At 43.9% G+C, this 22,969-nt stretch overlaps 1 protein-coding gene across 11 annotated transcripts in view; it reads right to left on the bottom strand.

The window, feature by feature from the left end:
• MICAL3 (microtubule associated monooxygenase, calponin and LIM domain containing 3) overlaps nt 1-22,969 on the bottom strand; it is a 241,613-nt gene that overhangs the window by 122,634 nt on the left and 96,010 nt on the right. For 8 of the 11 annotated variants that reach the window (XM_049882102.1, XM_049882099.1, XM_049882105.1 and 5 more), the window contains exons 2-6: nt 5,903-6,242; nt 4,111-4,318; nt 2,147-2,263; nt 1,657-1,758; nt 465-620 (exon numbers count right to left, since the gene is read on the bottom strand). In XM_049882102.1, the coding sequence (XP_049738059.1) occupies nt 465-620; nt 1,657-1,758; nt 2,147-2,263; nt 4,111-4,318; nt 5,903-6,166 (847 nt within the window). In that variant the 5' untranslated portion in view covers nt 6,167-6,242. Of the gene's footprint in view, nt 1-464; nt 621-1,656; nt 1,759-2,146; nt 2,264-4,110; nt 4,319-5,902; nt 6,243-14,865; nt 15,097-15,139; nt 15,890-22,969 lie in introns of those variants that run through there. The other 3 variants (XM_049882100.1, XM_049882101.1, XM_049882110.1) reach the window with 3 other exon arrangements.

The following is a 22,969-nucleotide window of genomic DNA, read 5'->3' as shown; positions in this document are numbered from 1 at the left end:
TGCAGCAAAATATCTAAGCTGATCTATTCGAAAGTTCTCATGCAACAGTCTAATTCCTATCTAGCAGGTGGTCTGTTTTCAAGCCCAAACTGGAACTCAGGAAGACCACATCCTCAACACCTAAAGTCAGGTTCTTAATAAAATCAGAGAACTATCAAACAAACACCGTAACTTAGTCTCACAGTCTAGGGGTGAGTGGCTGGGTAGGAGTTGGTAGAACGCAGTATGAACATTTAAAGATAAATAAACAAAACCCAGAGCGCTCGGATGAAGAAAGACACTAGAGGCAAGTGATGACAGGAAACATGCTAAGACAAAAGCGTGGGGGTGCAGAAAGAGCAGAGAGGCCAACAATACTGCAACAACATCAAGGACCACCTACCCTACACCAAACTCCCCAAGACAAAAGTAACAGGTGGTGGTTTAATTTCTATCCTTATTGCTTTGGAGGCATCTACACCAACCTGTGGCTTCCCTCAGTTCCTGGAAAAATTTTTGGTTGAATATAAAAGCCACACCACTGATCTCTTCCACTTTGGCTTCCGCTGTCGTATTCCGGTTAATAAAATTTGCCGTAATGGCAATGGCCAATTTGCCACGAAATTCTTTCCGACGAAATCCTGGAACGAAAAAAATTGTCACAGAAGTGGCAGTGGTTGGCTAGTGAAGAAGGAGGATCACTTCAAATGGGAGGGACTGAGGCAGACATTAGCGGAAGTGGGGATGGGAATCAATGGACAATGTTTAGGGCAGCTCGTCCCTATATGAGAGCAAGGTGTTCACCTTCCAAAGAATGTAAAAATGAAAGAAAGAAGTCAAAGTCTCCCATGCATTAACAAGTTTGAAATCTGACTGACCAGAGTATTACTTAGCACTAGGGATTTCATTAAAAAAAAAAAGGGGGGGGTTGCATCTGCTTATTAATACTTACAGTCAGTTGTCCCTTGGTATCCATGGGGGACTGGTTCCAGGACCCCCGCAGATACCAAAATTTGAGGATGCTCAAGTCCCTTGCATAAAATGGCATAGTATTTGCAATATAGCCTACGCCCTCCTCCCGTACTCCTTAAATCATCCCTAGATTACGTATAGTACCTGAAACAATGTAAGTGCTATATAAACAGCTGCTATACAGTACTGTATTACTTAGGAAATAATGACAAGATGTAAGGCAAATAATGCTCAAACAACCAATGCTGAAGGGAGACTAAGGATCTGTGAGATGCTGGGATTCTACAGCAGAGTATGCCTACACATCACTTCATTCACATGGATTCAGTGTAGTTCTTGTGCGTGGCGAATTCAAGTTTTGCTCTTAGGAATTTTCTTTTATCTTTCTGAGTATTTTTGATCTGCAGTTGGCTGAATCCGTGGATGTAGAACCCAAGTATATAAAGGGCTGACTGTATCTAATCCTGGTAGCGCCAACAACACGAAGTACAGCTCATCTCCTTGCACTATGACAGGAGTGCCCTGTAAGAAGTAACCCGAGTACCAGTTGGCCAGAGGAAGGCTAGAGTCTGCCATCCAATTAGAAGTAGCAAACATGCAGATTCTTAGGAGTGTAGGCTCTGATGACACAACTCTCACTGCAGAGGTGGAACAGGGTCGCCCTTCACTCTGCTATGAACCAGGCAAAGGAGGAGGGACCAATACCTTCCAAGGTGTTTCTACGGCCATCCCCTCCGATGATCACTTCAAACTCATACTCTGATACAGGATGGGTTTTGGGGTGCACCAGTGCCCGCCAACCTATCCCTGTGAACCAAAGTCAAAATGAAAGTCACCACCTAGACCATATTCACACACCTAAGACTATCTCTAGATACCCAAGTATGCAGACTGCACAAAACCTCAAGCCAAAAACACCAGGTGTAAATGCATGGGGTACAAACCACATAAAGAAAGAAGCCTTGAAGAGGGTTCACAAAGAACCTTTCCCAACATAGGATTTTCTATAATAAATATAGTGCCTGCCATGTCTAATGTTATGTCAAAGGCCTCCTCAATGAGCTAAAAGGTCCTCAAAAGATAGAGGCTATCTTTTGAGATAACCCAGTTTCCTCTAGTCTTCTCCCTTAATCTCATCTTTTCTCACCCAGTCATTACCCTTTCATCACTCTTCACCTGTTCCAATACAACTTACGTTCATTTTCTTGGTCCTCAGGAGGCTGTACAAGTCCTTGGAATTCTACATTGACATGGATTTCAATGCCTAGGATCAAAGCTACTTTCAAAAGTATGAGTTGGAGCTGACGGATACCTGGATGAATACAAAGATTACATCAGTGAGAGCCCCAATGAGGAAAGGGTACTGGTCAGCTGTCACTGCTCCAACTCCCACCCATCCACTCACTCGAAGCTCTTTCTCTCTCTTTGAAACAGTAAACATTATCTGGTCAAAGACACGTCACACAGGGACACCCAAGGCCATGCCTACCTCTTAGGGCAGGTGTTCAAAACCACCAGAAGCCTATGACCAACAGCAAGTCTCATTTTCTTCCTCCCCTGATTGCATTAAAGGAACCACTAGAGCCACCATCACTTAGCAGAGTCTACAATCCTGATGGGACATGGTTCTTCCCGTGGAAGACAGAAGGGGTGTGATTTCCACAGTCTGACACAAAGCTGCAGAACTAGCCCTGAGGTTCCCACAGCATCTTTCTTTCACTGTATTACCTCACTGATCTCCATACATTCTCGTAAGGTGAAAAACAGAAACCATAACCCAAACTTATTCTCTTACCATTCCGCCTCCCACCACTAGTATAGTTGGGGAAACTAAGGCCTAAAATCATTGAAAATCTTACTCATTATTATGGTGAGAGTCATTCATTTCTACAATGTCTAATGAGTACCTATGTGCCAGACACTGCAGCAGCACCAATATACGGAGATGAAAATCAAGTCCATGATCTCTCTCAAATCCTCTTAGCCCCAAGATAAATCCTTCAGACATAAGGCAGACAGATCCACTGAATTAATGACCCTTGGTCCTCTGTGAAGACAATACTACCTGCAGTCCATGACTAATCTTCTGGGAGCACATGCAAATCCTCCACTAAGTCATGTTGGCTATTTCCTCCAGCTTACCACACCACCACCCTTCTGAGTTACCCTCCAAAAGGCTCATTAAATCCCATGCTAGCACACAGTTTATTTTTGCACACAACTGTGGGTTTCAAGATACTTCACAAATTATAACTCAACAGATGGGCTGAGCACTTCCTCTGCCAGCGGAATGTGGCAGCTGTTGGCCAGAGTTTGATAAAACAGAGCAACCACTTCAAGCAAAAGGTTTAATGGTTGAATGCATTTCCAAGGCACATCTGGAGGAGTTCATGACATATGTTCCTTGATAAGACTCCCATAGAATCATTTGTGGTGATCAATAAATAAGACCCCAACTTCATAATCCAGAAACTCTCTGTTCTATATTGATTTTCTGATAGGTCACATACAGTCATGAAAACAAAATCACTGCCCGCACGAACTTATATTCACTCTATAAAAAAGCATTGGCCCAAGCTCATTTTGGAGATAACAAGAGTAAGCAAGAGCTGTCCTGGCTGTACACTTCCCCAGGTCTTCCCTGCCAAAGGAATCTCATTATCAATTTGACATTCAAGACCAAGCTAGGACTCTACTCCTTCCTTAAGTGTGGCTTAGGACTCCAGGACTGTGTCCCTATAGCACTTTGTTCTTGTATTAGCAGACAATGTATCATATCACATTACAGACAGCTGCATGTCTAAAAACCCATCAGTGGGTCAAGGCCCAAACTGGTCATCAGTTTCCCCAGTGCCTGGCCCACGGTGCCTACCCGGCTCACTGCAAGTGCTCAGTAAGTGTTCAAGACCTACATTAGAAAGCCTTACACCAAACTCCTCATTTTACAGGAGATACACTTGTAGTTAAGAGTCCTACATTACATAATGACTGGGTTGCATGTATTTGAGCTCCAAGCAGAGTGTGCTTTCTACAAGATAGATACTAATGACAGCAAATTGGGCTGTTGAGTATTCAGTCCTCGGACAATCTGCCTATCTCTTTTTATTGAGCAGTGGGCAGGAGAAGGGGGAACCCTACAGGAGAACTGGTTTTACTTACTAATATGGTCGATGGCTCCAGCACAGAACTTGCCATAGAACTTCTTGGCACCCAGACCTCGCAGATCATGTATGGTGAATGGCCAGAGATGCAAGACATTGTTGCGGGAGAATGCATCTCGTTTCTCAATTACGACTACCTTGGCACCCAGTAAGGATAAGTCAATGGCTGTGCGGAGACCACAGGGGCCAGCTCCAATGATGAGACACTGAAAAAACACAGATACTTTTAGGGCAAAGGCAGCGCCTATTTAGAAAGTTCACATTTCTACACAAGCTTTATAATCTCGGAACCACCTTTTCCTAATGCCTCCAGATAGGAGTATTCTCCCCACTATCAAAAAACCTTCAAATCCTTCTAGGCCAAAGCAGAATGCATGCAATAGGCTGAGATAAGAACTAGTAATTACTGTGGAAACAGGGGACTTTAATTGTCTGTGCTGGACATAAACCCAGCACGTGCTCACTTTGGACAGCCTGTAAGGCTCACAGATATGTAATATTTTTGAATGGTCATCATTTCAACAAATGGTTTAAAAATCACATCTAATCTTTCATCATTAGGTAAGGACCTTTTGGAAGGTTTTTAAGTCAAGAAGATTTCTGCCCAAGAAGATATAGATTATTCAATACATACTCCAGGCAGTCTTAGAATCCTGGAATGGGTCTAACCAAGAGGCAACTTTTGAAAGTTGAAATTTTATTTGCTGTGAAGAATTCTAAAATCATCATCTCTAGACTGAAAGTCCGGGGACATGATCTTGAAGATCCATTTTATATGGAAGTACTCAGGGTGAAACTGAACACTTATATGTACAAAACAAAAAGAAGACATGCTATTTTACACCTGTAATTCCTTTTACTCCTAGTAAGAGTCCAGTTCTCATTCATGAAATTTACGCCTTTGAATTTCTTTAATTTTATTGATAAATATCTATCAAAATGCAAATCCACTGTGGATGCGTTGCCAGATACACACAGGACAATTTAAAACGCATTAAAGGATATAATAACATCATCAATCACACAGACATGTGCCACTTCCTTTCCCTGGCAGCTTTTCCGAAACTTCTCACAGAAGGCATTCTTACATAAGGAGGAAAGCAAGAAATGCACCTCTCCTCTACTTCCTCACACCTACTCCTATAAAGGTGTTTGAACATCTCAGATCTCTGCCCAGGTTTACCTGTTTCATGCAAACCTTATTTCTCTAGATTGTAAAAAAAAAAAAAAAAAAAAGCAACAGAAATACTTTGGTTCACAAAGTACCTGCTTATGAATCAAAACAGACCTTGGAATATAGTGGAGGAGAGGTCTGAGGCCTTTTGCAAATCCCCACGTTGGCAGATACTATACTGATTACTGAGTATGGAATAATGACTTTATAAAGATGAGATGCTACCAACCATGAAGCCAGTTTCAGACAGAACACTAACAGGGCTTGGCTCCTTGCTACGTGACCTGCGGCCTCATAACAGTGTGAAATTCAAACTAGAGCCTTCGCAAAAGAAAAAATTCCTACACCATTTGGCTTCAGGGTTGTTCTTAAATAGTTGAAACCTTAACCGTTCAATGAGAAATCCATGAAATATGCTTAAAATAGGATCTGGTACATAGAAGAGTCAAATGAACAAAAGTAACGAATCCACAAAATTTCAATAGGGTATAACCTTGACCTCCTATGCTAAGTTGTAGCTAGAGTTTGCCTGCCTCTATACTCAGTCCTTCTCTTTGGCATTTGGTTAAACCCTCAGGTCAGTGACCCCAGGACCTGAAGGCAGTCAAATCCTTACCTTAGTGTTAGTGCATGCCTTTCCTTTTTTATAGTCTTTATGGCTGCCCCGTTTGTCCAACTTTGCCCAGAGGGCTTTGGCTTTCCAGTAGTTAAGCTTGGACTTGAGCTTGTGATAGAAGGAGCGGTAGTCCTTGGGCTTCAGTTCCAGGTAGTCACAGAGCTCTTGAAAGGCCTTCAGAGTTCCCTTGCAGGTGGTGGCCTGGACAAACCGGTCAAAGAGGATGTGAGCTCGATTCGTCGTCTCATTCTTACTTTCCTCCATGCTTCACCACAATCAGCAACCCCCACAGAGGGGGCAGTGGGATGGCCGTTGATCCACCTAACACTGTCACGTTAATCTAAGAAAAAGAAAGAAAAAACGATGTCAGCAAATCCAAGTTTGTTTCTACAAACATCTTCCAGGAGACATAGCTCTTTTTCAAAGTGGAGTTCCTAAGTGTTATGTTCACTTGTTCAACAGACATATATTCCTATCTTCTATACGCCAGGCACTATGCTAGATAGTAGAAATGGAAAGATGAATAAAACAGTTCTCCCTTCAAGGACCTTATAGCCTAGTGGTAAGGCAGACACATAAACAGAACGTTAGAATGTACCACACTAAGTGCCATTAGAGAGAGAGACGCGTAAGAAATTTGGGGAACACAGAGGAAGAGTACCTAAACCACAGGGGTTCTTCACTGAAAATGAACTTAAGAGAGATAACAGCTAAGTCTTTCAGAATAAGTAAGCAGCTCCAATGAAGAAAAGACCTGGCAATCTGCTCCCATGAAGATTACAACGTAGGAAACCCTATGCGCGGCAGTTCTACTGTCACACAGGGCCGCTATGACTCAGAATCAAGTGGACAGCCCACAAAAACAAGCATTAGCCAGGCAGTGAAGTGTAGGACATGGGAAAGGAAGTAAAACAGTCAGGCCTGTGAGTGACTCTTACAGGAGAAGAGATAGTCAAGGATGACTTCCAGATTTCTAGTTTGGGCCACTAGATAAATGGTGACACCAGATTAACAGATTAAAAATAAAAGAACTCACTTGTGAGGGTGGGGTGGTCAGTTCCCTTTTGGACTTGTTAACTTTGAGGTGTCTTAGTGGAGGTATTCACTAGGTGGGTGGGTATGGGTCTGAAGCTAGACTTAGGAGTTGTTAGCATACAGGTGAGACACTGGTGGGTCAGTGGTAGAATTCTCACTTTCCAAGCAGGAAGCCCACATTTGATTCCTGGCCAATGTACCTCGTACTCAGCTACCATCTGCCTATCAGTAGACGTTTGAACGTTGCTATGATCAAGAACTAGCTTCAGCGGGGCATCCAGGCTAAGACAGACTAGGAAGAAAAGCCTGGCAATTTACTTCTGAAAATCAACCATTGAAAATCCTATGGATCATATCAGTCCAATCTGTAACTGATCACGGGGACAGAGCAGGACCAGGCAGCATTTTGTTGGACGGAGCAGGACCAGGCAGCATTTTGTCCCATTTGCATGGGGTTACCATCGGCCAGGAGCTGACCCGACGGCAGCCAACAACGACAAGTATATATATAACGTGGTAGCTAAATCTATGAAAGGAGATAAGATCACACAAGGAGAATCCACAGGGAAAGATGAGTTGTGGCTCTAGAAGAGACCTGAGAAATACCAACTTGTAAGAGGACTCGCAGAGAAAGATAAACTCTCTGAAAAGATTATGAAGGAACAGTAGAGACAGGTCTGAAGAGAAGCAGAGGGCAGGGTCAGAATATCAAAGTCTGCAGGGGCTTAAAGGACTGAACGAGCTCTGACACTGCATATGGTGCATGGCAGGGTAAGGAGACCTTACAGCCACTTCATGTTGTCCCTACCACATTTAACAGTATTAATGATGGTGTCCACACTTTGTACTTATCAAAAACTCCCACGCACCTATATCCAATGTTTGTGCACCGAGTAAGTCTTTAAGGTGGGAGATGGCACCTTATGTACTTCTTCATCCACTTGCTCCTTTGGGTCTGTTTCATTTTTACACCAGGTTTTATTTATTATCGCTAGTTACAACTATTCATGAGAGGTAGAAGGCAAGAGTCAAAGATCAAAACTAAGCCACAGGAAGTCCACAGACTCTTCTCCAGAGAACTTCTCATGGAATAGAACAGGGCAATGTGGCAAGCATGAACATGACTCTGAGCTTACATGTGCCAGACACTGGTTGCATGACTTTGGATAAGTCCCTTCACCTCACCAGGCCTCAATTATCTCTTGTGTTAAGATGAAGTCAGACTGGCGGATCTCTAAAACTCCCTTCCAATTATGAAGTTCTCCAAGTCTAGCACTAAAACTTGGATTGGAGGAAGACTCATTAACAATCTGTGATATACAGATGACACAATCTTGCTTGCTCAAAGTGCAGAGGACTTGAAGCACTTACTGAAGAAGACCAAAGACCACAGCCTTCAGGATGGACTGCACCTCAACATAAAGAAAACAAAAATCCTCACAACTGGATCAATAAGCAACATCATGGTAAATGGAGAAATGGCTGAAGTTGTCAAGGATTTCATTATACTTGAATCCACAATCAACACCCATAGAAGCAGCAGCCAAGAAATCAAATGACATATTGCACTGGGTAAAATACGTTGCCAAACACCTTTTTAAAGTTTTAAAAAGCAAAGATATCACTTTAAGGAACTAAGGTGCTTCTGATTCAAGCCATGGCGTTTTCAATCGCCTCATACGCATGTATAAGCTGGACAATGAACAGGAAGAATTGATGCCTTTGAATTATGGTGTTGGCAAAGAATATTGAATATACCATGGACTGTGAAAAGAATGAATAAATCTGTCTTGGTAGAAGTCTGCCAGAATGCTCATTAGAAACAACGATGGCAAGGCTTCGTCTCACATACTTTGGACATGTTATCAGGAGGAACCAGTCCCCGGAGAAGAACAACATGCTTGGTAAAGTACGAGATGGACTGACACTGTGACTGCAACAATGGGCTCAAGCATAACAACAATTGTGAGGATGGTGCAGGACCGGGCAGTATTTTGTTCTGTTGTACACTGGGTCACTGTAAGTCGGAACCAACTCGATGGCACCTAACAACAGCAACAGAGCTAAGAAAATTCTCACAGTCACAGTAGTCATTCCTGGCACTCTAGTCAGAATGATGTTACCAATTTACCACTAGTGTGACAAATACCCCTGGATTGGAACTTTGCTTATAGAGCATTTACTGACTTGGGAGTAGAGGAGACAGAGGAAGGGACTTGTTAATCCACTATGTTTAGGAAGGGTGTAAAAGCAAGAAGTGACAAATTTAGTGAACCAATCCAACGGTGGTGGAAGCCACCAAATTCTGTGTATTGATGAAATCAATTCTGTGAAGACAGGCATCAAGTTCCAGAATGACACAGGGTCCTGCCCTAGAGCTCTGACTTGAATAAGTCACTGAGCAACAGAATGTCCCTTTGTGAAATAAAAACATTCTGCTTCTCTTCATACCTTACCATCATAAAGTTTAACTTAATCAACTGGCAAAGATGAGAAGGCAGGAAGGGATAGGAAAACTAGAAGGATGGAAAGAGGGAAACTGGGGGCAGGGGGTGGGTAGTGTGTGGACACATTACGGGGTTGGCAACCAATGTCACAATTTGTGTATTGTTTAATGAGAAACTAATTTGCTCTGTAAATTTTCACCTAAAGCACAATTAGGAAAAAAAAAAACCCTAAATCAACTGGAGATATGTCTTATGTTTCATGAGAAAACATTACAGCTAAATACAAGGAACTGCCATTTCCCCCTATGTTTTCTACACCAAGACACGACAATCTTCATGTGATGTTGAGTCTAAGACAGTCATTCTTTGCCTGAAATACACTAGCTGAACTTCCCACCTCAACAATATCACCTACTCAACAACCCTTCCTGCCTCAGGATATGAAAAATTACTCCGCTAATAAACACAGCTTGTCCCAATACCCACACAGCAAAAGGTTCAGCGAGAAATGGAACTAACTAGAACAAACCTTCACTTTCCCCTAAAGATTTAGTCTAGGTAGCAACAAGGAGCAGAGGAAATATTTTGAAATCCCTAAAAACAGCCTATTTTTCCTTGCAAGCCAAAGCTCACCCTAGAAATGGCGGATAGTTAAAAGATATCTTACAGGGATGAGAGGAGAAAAGAAATGAAAAAAGACGTGTTTATCCAAAGGCAGAAAGAAGAAACCGCAAATGAGGAGAACAAAGTTCCCAGAGTTTGCTACGTCAGGGGACCTCTTTGCATTGTGCCTTTTTAATGGGGATTTCTGCAGCTTTATTTGCTCTCTGGCAAGTAGACAGCATTGTACAATCCTGACCCTGCATACCCTACACCTGTGTTCATAATTAACTTTAAGTCACAATGTTTGGAAATGGTGTAATACACCTAGTTGGATCTGTCACTGCCTTGTATCAACGAAGAAAATGGTTTTTATTTGTTGCTAAATAGCAGCCACCTTCCACTCCTTGTCATCAGGATTCGGCACACTTAGCATCATGATGTTCTTGGTGAAACTGATTTATGAAAGGTCCTGTGATACGGATTTCTCAAAGCCTCCCCACCATCATCAGGCTTTCCTTATACTTGAGCCTCCCTAAATGATAGTCTCAGGTATGTATTTCCAAAGAAGAGTTTAGTCATGGGAGCTAGCATCCCTCTGGCTGGCTGTAGACCACTCTGTTTGAAATAAATATTCACTTCCATCACAGAGAATTTTCAAACCAAACCCAGTCACAGACAAACACCTTGATTAATAGCTGCCCCTCAATTCTTTTATTGACATAAAACACCTTCAAATCACCAGGTTTTAGCCACAGCTCCAGACAACTGCAGAGCGCCTGCTTCCAAGCGGCAGGCAAGTATTAAGTGCCCAGTCGAAGGGATTTTGACCTGCAGGTCACTAATGACAACAGATAAATAGAGGTAGGTCGGTTCCTGGAACAATGCGACAGGCACCCAGCGAAAGACTACACAAGATTAACTCCCTTGGGCTGCCTCACTTTTCCTACTTTGCAAGCCAAATGCCCACAGGAGGAAGACAGCTCTTGAGAGCAACAGCCCTATTCTGTAGCTCTGCTGGGCTAGGACTTAACCGGTATTCTGACTCACTCTGAGAGCAGCCGGGAAGAATTGCAGAAGGGCCATTCCAATTACTGCCCTATTTCCAGAAGACCAATATTTCCCCTCATTCTTAAAGGTCGACCCCAGCCTCTCCTGGGCCACCCCTGTGTTTGTCGTATGTCCCAGCATCTGGGGTAGCCGGCATTCATAATCACAGGAACCGAGAGACCAGGAAACCTGGCCGGAAGGTACCAGAAACCCTGGGGACTGGAAAGCCAAGGTGTGAAAGGAAGGAGTAAGGGGAGGGAAGAGCCTGAGGAAGGGAGAGGAAAGGAAGGCGACACCAGGTTTCCAGAGCATCTGCGCAATTTCTGCCAGTTGACAATATTCTGCGTGTTTTGTCCCGTGGCAGCTGACTGCTGACTCAGAAGCCCTGCACATTCCTTGGCTGTGGAGGAAAGTGCTGGAGAGATGGCCTATGAAGTACATGCAGGAACAAGGTTTATGTTTCTATTTACACTAATAATAAAAGGTTGTCACTGACTCATGGCTGGTTATGAGAACACTCAATCTCCAGCTCTTTGAATAGGTGGGTGGTTTTTTTTTGAAGGGGGGGGCAAAATTATCTTTAAAGGTAGAAAAAAGAAAGAAAAACAAAACAGAGTCACATTTCAAGCATGTGGAACCAGAGTCAAGTTTAGTTCACTTTCCCCTTGGCCACTGCACCATCGGTATCCTAGCAGGCATGGAAATCTCTGAATCTTACCAAGGCATCTGGGAAATACTCCTTTCCCTGCCCCACTCACTCAGGGCTGTAACCCACCTAAACAGAACTTGGAAGTAGGTTATAGGAAGACATGCTTCGGAATGCCATCAGGAAAAAACTTAGATGAAAAAGGCACTTCAGATTATAGAGATTCTCTCGTGTTTTGTCTTAGAAACAAGGACCAAAATCGCCAGAATGCCTTGAATTCTTGACCAGTCTTTCTGACCTGGACTTAAAACTCAGGCCGCTATGGTCTGTAGGTGGGGACATTGAGACCCTCACCATGGAGGGCAGTGAGCTGCCTAAATCAAAGACAGTCGGGGAATGAGGGCTGACACCACCTCTAACTCAGCTTCCCAGCTCCTGTACCAATGGCTTCTTATCACTCACAGCCCTTAGATAAGGTTCTCTGGGTACCTAAAAAGCAAGCTCAAAATACAAGAAGGAAAGCTGTCTTCCTCAGTACTCTTGTTTCTGCGTACGCCTCATCTGGAGATCTTTCTCGCATCCTCTTTAGCATTAAACTGACACTCAACAGGATGGAGAGAAACATGAAACCAGTCCCCGTCCCTTCCCATCAATCTGCTCTGTATTCACCTTCCCCACAGTACTACGCCTCACTGGCACCTGCCATTCTGCAAGGACATTATTTAAATGTCTGTTTCCACCACTAACTGTGGGCTTACTTAGGGCAGGGACCAGGTCTTTGTGACTACAGCCTGACCCGTGGCAGAAATGTACTACGTTTCCATGGAATTAACGATAAACGGGGAGTTTAGCCTAGACTATCTAGAGGAAGGTAGAGCCCAGTAGCTCCATACTTGAAGCAACCGTCCTGTGCAAAGCATTAGCCTTGGCTGGTATGGGCTAGGGATGGTGGAGAACTTGGCAGACATTATAGACGAACAGACTTCTAAGGTGCCATCAAAAGTAGCACCTAAGAATGCAATAAGGAGCCCTGGTGGTGCAACAGTTAAGCGCCTGGCTGCTAACTGAAAGGCTGGCTGTTCGAATCTACCCAGCGGCTTTGTGGGACAAAGACCTGTCGATCTGCTTCCTTAAAGATTACATCCAGGACAACCCTATGTACCAGTTCTACCCTCTCACATGGGGTCACTGTAAGTTGAACTTCGACTCAACACTTCGACTCAACAACGAACAACAAGAGGAATGCAATGGTCTGCCTCGACAGGTAAGTGGTATTTTAAGAGTAAAAACTAGCAAATGTAGCACTTTTATTACGACTTCTCCCACCAGCCCTGGAGAGTAAACCTTATATCTTGGCTGTGGACTGCCAAGAGGACTGAGAAGAGCCAGGGCCAGGTGACCTCAGGTTCTTTTAAAAGTCTCTAATTCTGGAAGACACTGATAAATTCTGGAAGATACTGATATGGTCCTAACTCCCATGTTATATCCTCTCTGAATTTTTATTCCTATTCTTTGCTGACAACCACTTCTTCATGAAAGTCAAGTTAAGAACACCTCCACAATCCAGAAACGAAGTGAGTCAGGAATTAATTGACCTCTGGCTTTCGGTTCTGTCACCCCAAACACTGAAGTTTCCAAAGTCAGAGCCAAACACCCAATAAACACAATTGCTCACGCGGATGCCAATGCCTGTTAAAAATGATCCATAAAGGTAAGGAATCAAAAAGACTAATGCCTATGGCCCAGTGTCTGTCTTATAGTTTTCTCATCCGTGAATTGAAAATAATCACCAAATCACATTATTTTGTAATAATTAAGGTAATGAATGTAAAATGTTTAGCAGTGCCAGGCACAGAGCAAGGCTCAGTAAATGCTTAGTACAGTTATTATCATTTAGCAGTTTATAAATAAGTCCCAGCCAAAAAAAAAAAAGGTTATATTCAGACCAAATAAGTACCGTTTTATATAGCAGAATTATAGAGCTCAGATAGTCTTGTTTTTTAAAGCAAAGAAAAATGTTCTGAAGCTTTCTTTCTTCTATCATCACTCCTTCCCCTCTTGCTTCATCAGTTCCAGAAGCTGTGATAATGGCATTGGGTAAAAAAAAAAAAGAATTTTTTTTTTTATGCCATTAGGAGAGGGTAAAGAAATAAGACAGGTCAATAAGTTCCTGCCAAAATAATAGCTTTAGAGGTTAAAACTAGAAAGATGCAAAGACCTTCATCAATAATGATGAAAATAGCTAACATACTGAACATTTACTGGGTGCCACGTGTAGATCTCATTTAATCTTCCCTGCAATCCTATGAGGCAGAATCTATTATTTCCATTGCGCAGCTTAAAGAAGTTTAAAGGGCACACAACAAGAAAGCAGTGTAGCCATGTTTTGGATCCGAACCCAAATCCTTAGCCATTATGAAAAACCACCAAAGAATAAAGCCTGAGAAACTACAAGCTCAGCAGAATGCATGCTCCCAGCCCCTCGTTACCTAAGAGTAGGAATCTGCAGGTATTCAGACAGACCACAGACAGACCCTGTCGGCTCTGAAGATAACCACCCAGCCATCAACGGCTATGCAGTTTCAAGTAAATTTAGCAAGGATACACAATACAGGATTCTTCTCCTCACGATTTATCACTGCATCTGCTCCTTTGAAATGGAGCCCTTTCATAAATGGAAGAGCAGTCAGGTTTCATGGTAATTCTTCCTACTGGTTGCCAAAACGCTAAGCAACAAAAGTAGTCTTAACACAGTGCTTATCAGTGCAACACCTTGGAGGAGTCAATGGCAAAGCATTTTCTAATCACCTAATCCTAATCCATTCATTGAAGGAACTCAGGGACAGGACTGGAGGTGAAGAGCAACCTACCAACCACTACCCCCACCACCCCCGGCCTCCAGCCCCCCCTGCTCAGGTTCTGTAGGGGTCCCCTATGCTCCTTAGGCTGTAGTCATGGTCTCCTTGCTGTTCAAATAGTAAGCCCTCTCCAGTAGGCTGTCTACCCAGGGTCTTTGCTGTTCCTAGTCTCTTGGCCTCAATGCTCTTCCCCCAGATGGTCACATGGCTTGCACCCTCACTTTCTTCAGGTCCTGCTCAAACACCACCTTAGCAGAGAAGCCTTCCCTAACCACCTATATGAAAGCACACCCCACTTCATTTCCCATCACTCTCCATCCTACTTACCCTGTTGTATTTCCCTCTGGCATTTATCGCCGCCTGCCCAGATGTCAGGGATCCAGGCAGATTTCCGTCTGGACACGAGACAAGACATCTCAAATGGAAATGGATTGAGTGCTTCCAGGCAAGTGCCACCAGGTTGGGAAAAGGAGCCAAGAGAGATGCAAGAATCCTACAAGGGGAATCCAGATGGTTTCTGCTCAAGGGGGGAGATATTCCTCTGCCCCCCTGGAGACCTGCCCTTTCTCCCCAACAACTACCTTCCCTGGACCCGACTTACACATGTTCACCCCAGAAGGCTGCACACCAGCTCAGGATCCATCTCTGCCAGTAAAAGGGAACAGGGCAGTAGCCACGACCTGGAGGTAGCATTTTTTTCAACAGTTTCAGAGTAACTGTCCCCTATAAAAAGAAACTGGTTTCTAGAAAAGCACTGTGGTGTTAGTGTCAAGACATGTTATACAACAGCCCCCAGCCCACTTTCCCAGAGAGATAGTGAAGGATCCATAACATTTCTAACCCCAAGTTGCATATGTGTGTTTTAAATCTGCGTCAGAAACCATGAAGCTGTCAGAAGCCCTGGGTGTCTGAAAAGGCAGCACTTCTTCATTCAAGGCATTTCACTATTCACTAGCTTCTGATAAGGTTGCCCAGAGACTGGGTGGAGAGGAGGGAGGCAAATAGAGACAGATAGCTAGATACGTGAAACACCAGCTTCAGAAGAGGAGTGGGAGGAGGTGGGACAAAAGCAACTTCTGTGCACTGCTCAGGGGCAGATTAACTGGTAAGCAAGGTACTCACTAGCTTATAGTATACAACGTATTAAGGAAGAAAAAAAAAACCAAACCCGTTGCCTTTGATTCAATTCTGACTCATAACGACCCTATATGACAGAGTATAACTACCCCATAGGCTTTCCAAGGAACAGCTGGTGGATTAGGTTAGCAGCCTAGTTCTTAACCACTGTGCCACCGGGGCTCCAAGCAAGGGATCCACAGGGTTAATTGTGTTTACTTACTCATCTGTAGCGACCAATTTCACATGGGTTTCACCACATTTTTGACTTGGTAAAAAACAGGTGAAATTGGTCGCTACAGATGAGTAAGTAAGCAAAAGCAAGCCTGCGCATACCTTGCTTATTGGGTAATGTGTTCCTGGCACTGCTGGAGAAAAAAATGTCACATCAGTGCTGACTGATACAGCTATACCTGCACCATCATCAGCAAGCACAGGTGTGGCCTCAACACTGCCAAGCAGAACCGCTACTGGTTCTGTAGCCTCAGGTTCCCTACTCTGTCCCTTGTCCTACTCCTTCCACTTTCAAAAGACCTTGGCTCTCACATCCCAGAGAAGAGACAAGGACACCTTCCGCTTCCTGCTCTCCAAACGCCATACTTCTCTCCTGGTCCGTATCCCTTTCTCCTGCTGCCTCAGAAGGGTCCCACTACTCAGAGGCTTTACAGACCATCCCCTCTGTTCTCCACCTGAATCTGGCTCCATCTACCACCGTATAAACCTCTTCCTTACTATCAGCTTCCTTTCCCCTCAGCCTAATGACATGCTCAAATCTCTCTCATCTTTAAACAAAACAAAAAACCTTACCCTATTCCCCCCATCAAGCTACCTCTCCCTTCTTGCTTTCATAATTGAGCTTCCTGAGAGAGCAGCCTAAGTCTACTCTTGCTGGCACCACTATCTGACCTTCTACTCACTCTTTTTTTGTTGTTGTTCATCTTTGCACTCCCTCTCCAAACCACTGAAATGTGGTCTCTGTCTCCATTGCTCCACTGAGGTTGGCAAGGACTTTCTAATTGAGAAAGGCCCAGGCACTTTATTTAAGTCTTATCTTACTCGTTTCCTCTCTGCAGCTATTCCTAGAAAATCCTCCCTCCTGTCTTGTCTCCTGCTTCTCCCACTACTATTCTCACCACCCCCTTGGTTCTCTCAGGTGACTTGAATTCTTTCATCTATCCCTCTTTCATAAAATTAGATGACTCCTAAATTTTTATCTTTTCTGAACTTGCTCCTGAGATCCAAATGCTACTAAGCATCTCCATCTAGACATTTCGCAGGTACCTCAAACTGAACACCTGTTTTCTCCTTCCCCCAATCCACAGCTCCTCATATAGCCGAATACCACCACCATTCTACCCACCAAATGAAAATATGGAGTCATCTCGGATCCTTCTCTGTTCTTCACTCTCCTGATCCAATTAACCAAAAGCCACCTACTGTTGATTTCACCTCTCTAGACCTCTTTAGTCCACCTCCCTGCCATTATCTTGGTATAAGCACCCAAGATTTCTAGCTTGGACTATCACAATAGCTAGTGCCCCTAACCGTGCTACAGCTCTCCGAAACCCATTGCCGGTGAGTTGATTCCAACTCATAGCGACCCTACAGGACAGAGAACTGCCCCATACAGTTTCCAAGGGGTGCCTGGTGAATTCGAACTGATCTTCTGGTTAGCAACCACAGCACTTAACCACTACGCCACCAGGGTTTCCTACAGCTCCCCAGTCTTCAGTGAACAATCCAAACCCTCAGCCGAGATTCAAAATGCCTATCGAGATCTAGCACCAGTCTTATCTCCTACACTTCCAAACACAAACCATTTTCTCTGGTCATACTTACAGTTTCTGGAACAGACCATGTTCTTACATGCCTCCTCACCTTTGCTCACGTTGTTCCTCTTTGCCTAGTATGTCTTTTCCACCCTTGTCTACTTGACATTCCTAAACCCCATTCCAGAATTCACTGACATGACCCCGCCTACTCCAACGCCTGGGCAAAGTTAACCACTTCTCCCTTGCACCTTAGTACTACATACCTCCCTTTCAGCACATATCACATAGCTCTGGAATTGTTTCCATGTCTGTCTACCCATTTTTTTTTTTTTCTGTCTACCCATTAGCTTGTGTGGCTCCAGTTATCAGGAAGAGTCATTCATTTTCGTATCTGCATCTAGTACTGATGCCAGTGGTAAAGCATGTACTAAGTATTGCAGTTACTAGGAAAGAAGGAAAAAGATCAATGAAAGGCTTACTTGATCCACAAAGTCTAGCTTCACAGAATTAAAAAAAAAAGGAAAAGCATTCATGTGATTTTAGTTGGTTATTAATTTGTTATTGACACGGAGAGTGAGAGAAGGACAAGGAAGCAGCCCAAGTTGAATCCTCTAAGGGAGTTCTGGATAGTCAGTCCCTGATTACTGTTTTCAATTCACATTCCAGGATGGTATTTACCTTTTTTCAGGTACCAAAGGATCCAACTCACTGTATTATGGTGATTTCAAAGCACCCAAAGGTGAATTAGGCTAAGGGGAAGAGACTCGCCAGGTTCCCCACAAGCTTCTTGGAGACAGAAGAGAAGGGAAAGAGAAGGAAAAGCAGGTACAGGTACGCACACTTCTGAGAAGACTGGCTGTAAAGCAGGAATGGCAAGAATGGAGCTGTTTCAGGAGGCTTGCAGCTAACAAAGTAAAAATGTCTTTATTCTCCAACAAGGTAGATACGCACCAAGCAAGCCAACTAAATCTGCCCAGTTCCAGACCATAGAGGGAGTAGGGGCTGGCTGACTCCAAGGGACTGATTTTTTCAACTGTTCTCATAGAAAAAAGGCTCAGTTGTTCTCTCCAAAGCAGAAATAAACCTAGAGTACTAACCCTAAGCCATCTCTGTGGAACACATTTTCCTTTACAAACTGGTTTTAAAGGGTATGGGACTTAGGCAGAATTTTCCCAGTGATACAGAAGTATTCTCTGGGTCAACTGCTCCTCAAAAGTTTTCTGTCAACTTTTCCTCGCTCTACTCTAAACCCTGTTGAGTTTGATATTACCAATAATCACTCCAGCAGCTACATCCCTCACTCCTTGGAGAACAGCACGAGGAAGAGACCCCATTTGGTTGGAACTGAAAGTTTCAATGAAAAGGAACAACAAACAACAATTTTCTTTCTTATGCTTAAATATCACAAATTCCCCAAGATATAGTGTGGTAGGTTCTTGAAAGTCTACACTGCACAACTTCTCCCAACTTGTGCCACCCCCCTCCCCGGCCCAGGCCTGACCCCCCAACCCTGTCCAGGAAGGGTGTTGAAGTACAGCCAAAACGTTAGTTTTTTTTTTTTTTCTTCCCAAAGACCAATTGCCAAAAACCAAGTGCCATGAGCCTTTTGGGTCCCAAAATTCCAAATACTGGGGGCTCACAGCCACAACCCACCAAGTTTTCTAAAGAAGTATTAATCTTCACTTTATTCAGCACCATCGAGATTAGCTGGTATGGCCCCAAAAGGGCCCACAGGCTATACTTCACATCTACTCTTGTCCTAAAAGGCCAACAACTGCTGGCCAAGAGGTCCAGTGACACCTTCAGCCATCCTTCTTGGATCCAGCAGCAGCAGCAGAGCTTCAGATTACAAATTGTTCCTTGCCTGCCACCTGAATTTCTAAACCCTTACTTAATCTATTACAGGCGTAGGACTACTACTGCCAATTGACCTGCTGGCTCTGGTGCCCAGAAGGTAAATGCTCTGGCTTACTCCGTGGGCTGAAATCTAAAATCTGAGAGAACCCAAGTTTTCCCTAGGGGATGTTACTAAGTGTTACTTACTGCTGTGTGACCCTCTTGCCAGTTGTGGCTTAGGCAAGTCTGACTAACTCCGGGGAGGCCAATCCTTACAGGAAAGGCCACCAAAGGGAGCTGTCTGCCCTTTCTCAATCTCCTAGAGAATGTATGTGCCTGTAGCCAAGCACCATGACACAGGACCACTCAGAACAGCAAGCACTGCCAAACCAATCTGGACCACATCTCACCCCGAGGCCCCTTTTTAGGGACAGCCTTTAGAAATACTAGGCACTTGGGGACAGAGAAAAATGAATGTATTGTGTACAATTTGAATAAATATCTGATCCAGATATGAGACACAAGAGGCATAAAGACTTTGTTAAAGGATATTAACTAACTAAGCCACCCCATATTTCAGAGGACATCTGACCAGGAAACCCAAAGCATCTCAAACCACAGCGTGACAGCAATAGGAATTCAATAAATGTTATGATAGGATGCCATCAAAAAAAGCAGCCCCTCCTGTGCTCTGACTGCCTACCTCCTGCAAGGCAATTTAAACCACTCATTCATACTAAGCCCCTCAACAATAGCAAATTTGCATATTAAACCCAGTGCCGTTGAGTCGATTCAGACTCATTGTGACCCTACAGGAGAGAGTAGAACTGCCTCATAGAGTTTCCAAGGAGCGCCTGGTGGATTCAAACTGCCAACCCTTTGGTTAGCAGCCCTAACACTTAACCACTGCGCCACCAGGGTTTCCATTTGCATATTAACAACCTAATATGTGACAAGCGCTGGCACACAATAGTGTATGTGGTCAAGATCTTTGCCCTAATCAGACAGTAACAGTAATCTTTTATATTATTGCATCCGACTGGATAGAGTAGCATTTGGGGTGAAGGCAGGAAAAATATTTTACCTCATTTTTCAATCACCTAGATAATTTCGAGGAGAAAGCAGTAGAAAGAGGATAAAGAAGACAGAGACAGGTAAAGGCATAACCTAACCACAGGGCTCAACCTCCTCTCTCATTGAACTTTCACAGTGAGCTGCTAGGAAATGGCCAAACTGCTAGATTTTTGTTTTTCCCAAAGCCCCGCTTACTCCGTAACCTGGGTGTTAACAGAGCAACAAAACGGCCAAACAGCAAGGGGGGCGGGGAAGAAGAATCATGGGCCCTGAATAAATCAAAAACTGGATAACTGGCCTTTGGATCTGGAGAACCTGAGCCTCTTCTAGAGACAGCAACGGGCTTGGCTTATTCCTGGCAAATAGTCCAACTATGTTAGTGCTGGACGCCCTGGGCAGAGCAAGTGGCAAGGAGCCGGGTGAGAGCCAACGGCTGTGCCAAATGCCTGATGTCAGAACCACTGCCGGGGCTAGCTAAGAGGCCGGAGGCCTTAGATCAGGGATGCTGGCTGCCCAAAAAAGCAGCACGCAGGTGGGCAGGAAAAATGGTTCAGGGCTTAGTATTAGAGGGGATGGTTTTTAAACAACTTTACTGAGGTATAATTTACATACCATAAAATTCATCCATTTTAAGGGCAGGATTCAGTGAGTTTGGTAAATTTATCAAGTTGTCCAACCATGACCACAATCCAGTTCTAGAACATTTTTCATCACCCTGGAGGGGATTTTTAGTTAACTCCCAAACTTGAAGACGATTAACAGTCTCGTTATGTTTAAGAGGCCAAGGGACGTGAACAGCATTTGCTATTGCTGCCAATTCAGCAACATTAGGGACTCAGGGCAGGCCACAGAAAGAGGAAGTCACAGCCATCTGCCTCTGCACGAAAAGCACTCAGCCAGGCTTGGCTTGGGCACCTGGAAACTTAAACAATTAAAAAAAGTAACTACTGCTAAGAATAGTGCTTCTCGAACTTAAATGAAGAATCCCTTAATCTGTTTATGTCTTCCTGGCACCCCTCCTCCAAAACAATGTCTGAGTAGGCTACTATTGCACAAATCTTCACCATGACAGATTTTGAGTACCTGAGCCAAGGAATCAAATTCATTTCAGTGAAATTCTGAAATTGCCTCTTCCTCTTGACAGCTGTAAGCTTTCAAAAACACAGTGTAAAAGCAATGGCTTGTGAATCCCAAACCTAATAATGTCCCAAATCCACTGATCAAAGAAACCAAATGAAATTTAGGGGAAAATGATCTGACCTTTAAAATATATATGCACGGGTGTCTTAATTGATGGTACCTACGGGATCGTAGGGTTTGACAGATGTCTTTTATCTTGAGATCTATGTCGGCCACAAGCTCCCAATTTTTCTTCTTATGTAAAATGTAAGCAAAGGAAGCAATTGAAGGGATAAACCAAAAATCAAACCCGGTGCCATGGAGTCGATTCCAACTCATAGGGACCCTATAGGACAGAGCAGAACTGTCCCACAGGGTTTCCAAGGAATCGGCTGGCAGATTCAAACTGTGGACCTTTTGGTTAGCAGCCAAGCTCTTAACCACTGTGCCATCATGGCTCCACTGAAGGAATAGGGATAGTGAACTCAGAAAATCAGAAAAGGTCAGAAGACAGGACACTAAAGGTTTACAACTTTCCAAACAGCCCAGACTGCTTGGAAACAAATACCCTTCTCTGAGTCCATTTTACTCAGCTTACCTTCAGCACTCCTGGATGTCTCTGCCCTCCTGTGGACACCATGACTTGAAGAAAGAATATTCCAAGGGAGAAGTAGGAATCCATTAAGAGCAACCAAAAAACCAATGTGGCAAAGGACAAATGATTATACAACTGAACTCTTTTCCCCCAGTTTCTCTTCTGATGCTCCCCCAACTTCTTCTGTCACACTCATAAAGGATGAGGGCTCCCAGTTTTTGTTCTTGGCCCTCTTTCCTCTTATTTCGTTCTAGCACCATCTTTGTAACTCTCTCCAGGACATCTCCATCAGAACAGGTTACTCAAAACAGAAGTCTTCCTCTTCTCTTCCAAACATGTCTATCCCCCTGAATCTCAATCCCAGTAAAACTGCTGTCCATCCAAGCCAGAATCTGGGTGCCTGCCTCCACACCATCCTTATTTCCCACATTCTCCACACTGCTAAAGCCACCACCAAAAAAAGTGTGATGAGGGAAGCTACCCGCTATGCTATGCTAAGTATTATGGGGAACGCATGTAGTACAGGGTATGCTCCCGTTTGTTCTTCCTAAATCTCTCCCCCACATACCCCCTCCTTTCTAACCTCATTACCTTGACCTTCATTATCTCTATACCTGGACTCATGCAACAGTCTCCTAACAGTAGACTTGAAGTCTGAATTCTAATTCACATACTATTTTCTTCCCAAAGTGATCTTTCTAAATAAACCGAATTATACCACTCTCCTATTTATACAGTTCAAAAGACACTATTTTGCTGATAGACTAAACTCCTTGGCCACCCGCCTGGGACAAGTGAGCAGGCCCTGCCTCACCTCCATCCTCATCCTCATCACTACCTCCCTGCCACGCACCTGGTGGTTCAGCCACTCACATCTACCTGCTGCTCCAGAAACATGCCCTTTGCGGCACACCTTGTT

The sequence above is a fragment of the Elephas maximus genome, chromosome 4 (assembly GCF_024166365.1).
Source record: "Elephas maximus indicus isolate mEleMax1 chromosome 4, mEleMax1 primary haplotype, whole genome shotgun sequence".
Taxonomy (NCBI): domain Eukaryota; kingdom Metazoa; phylum Chordata; class Mammalia; order Proboscidea; family Elephantidae; genus Elephas; species Elephas maximus.
Note: the sequence above shows the minus strand (reverse complement) of the source record. Positions and strands in the feature narration are given on the sequence as shown.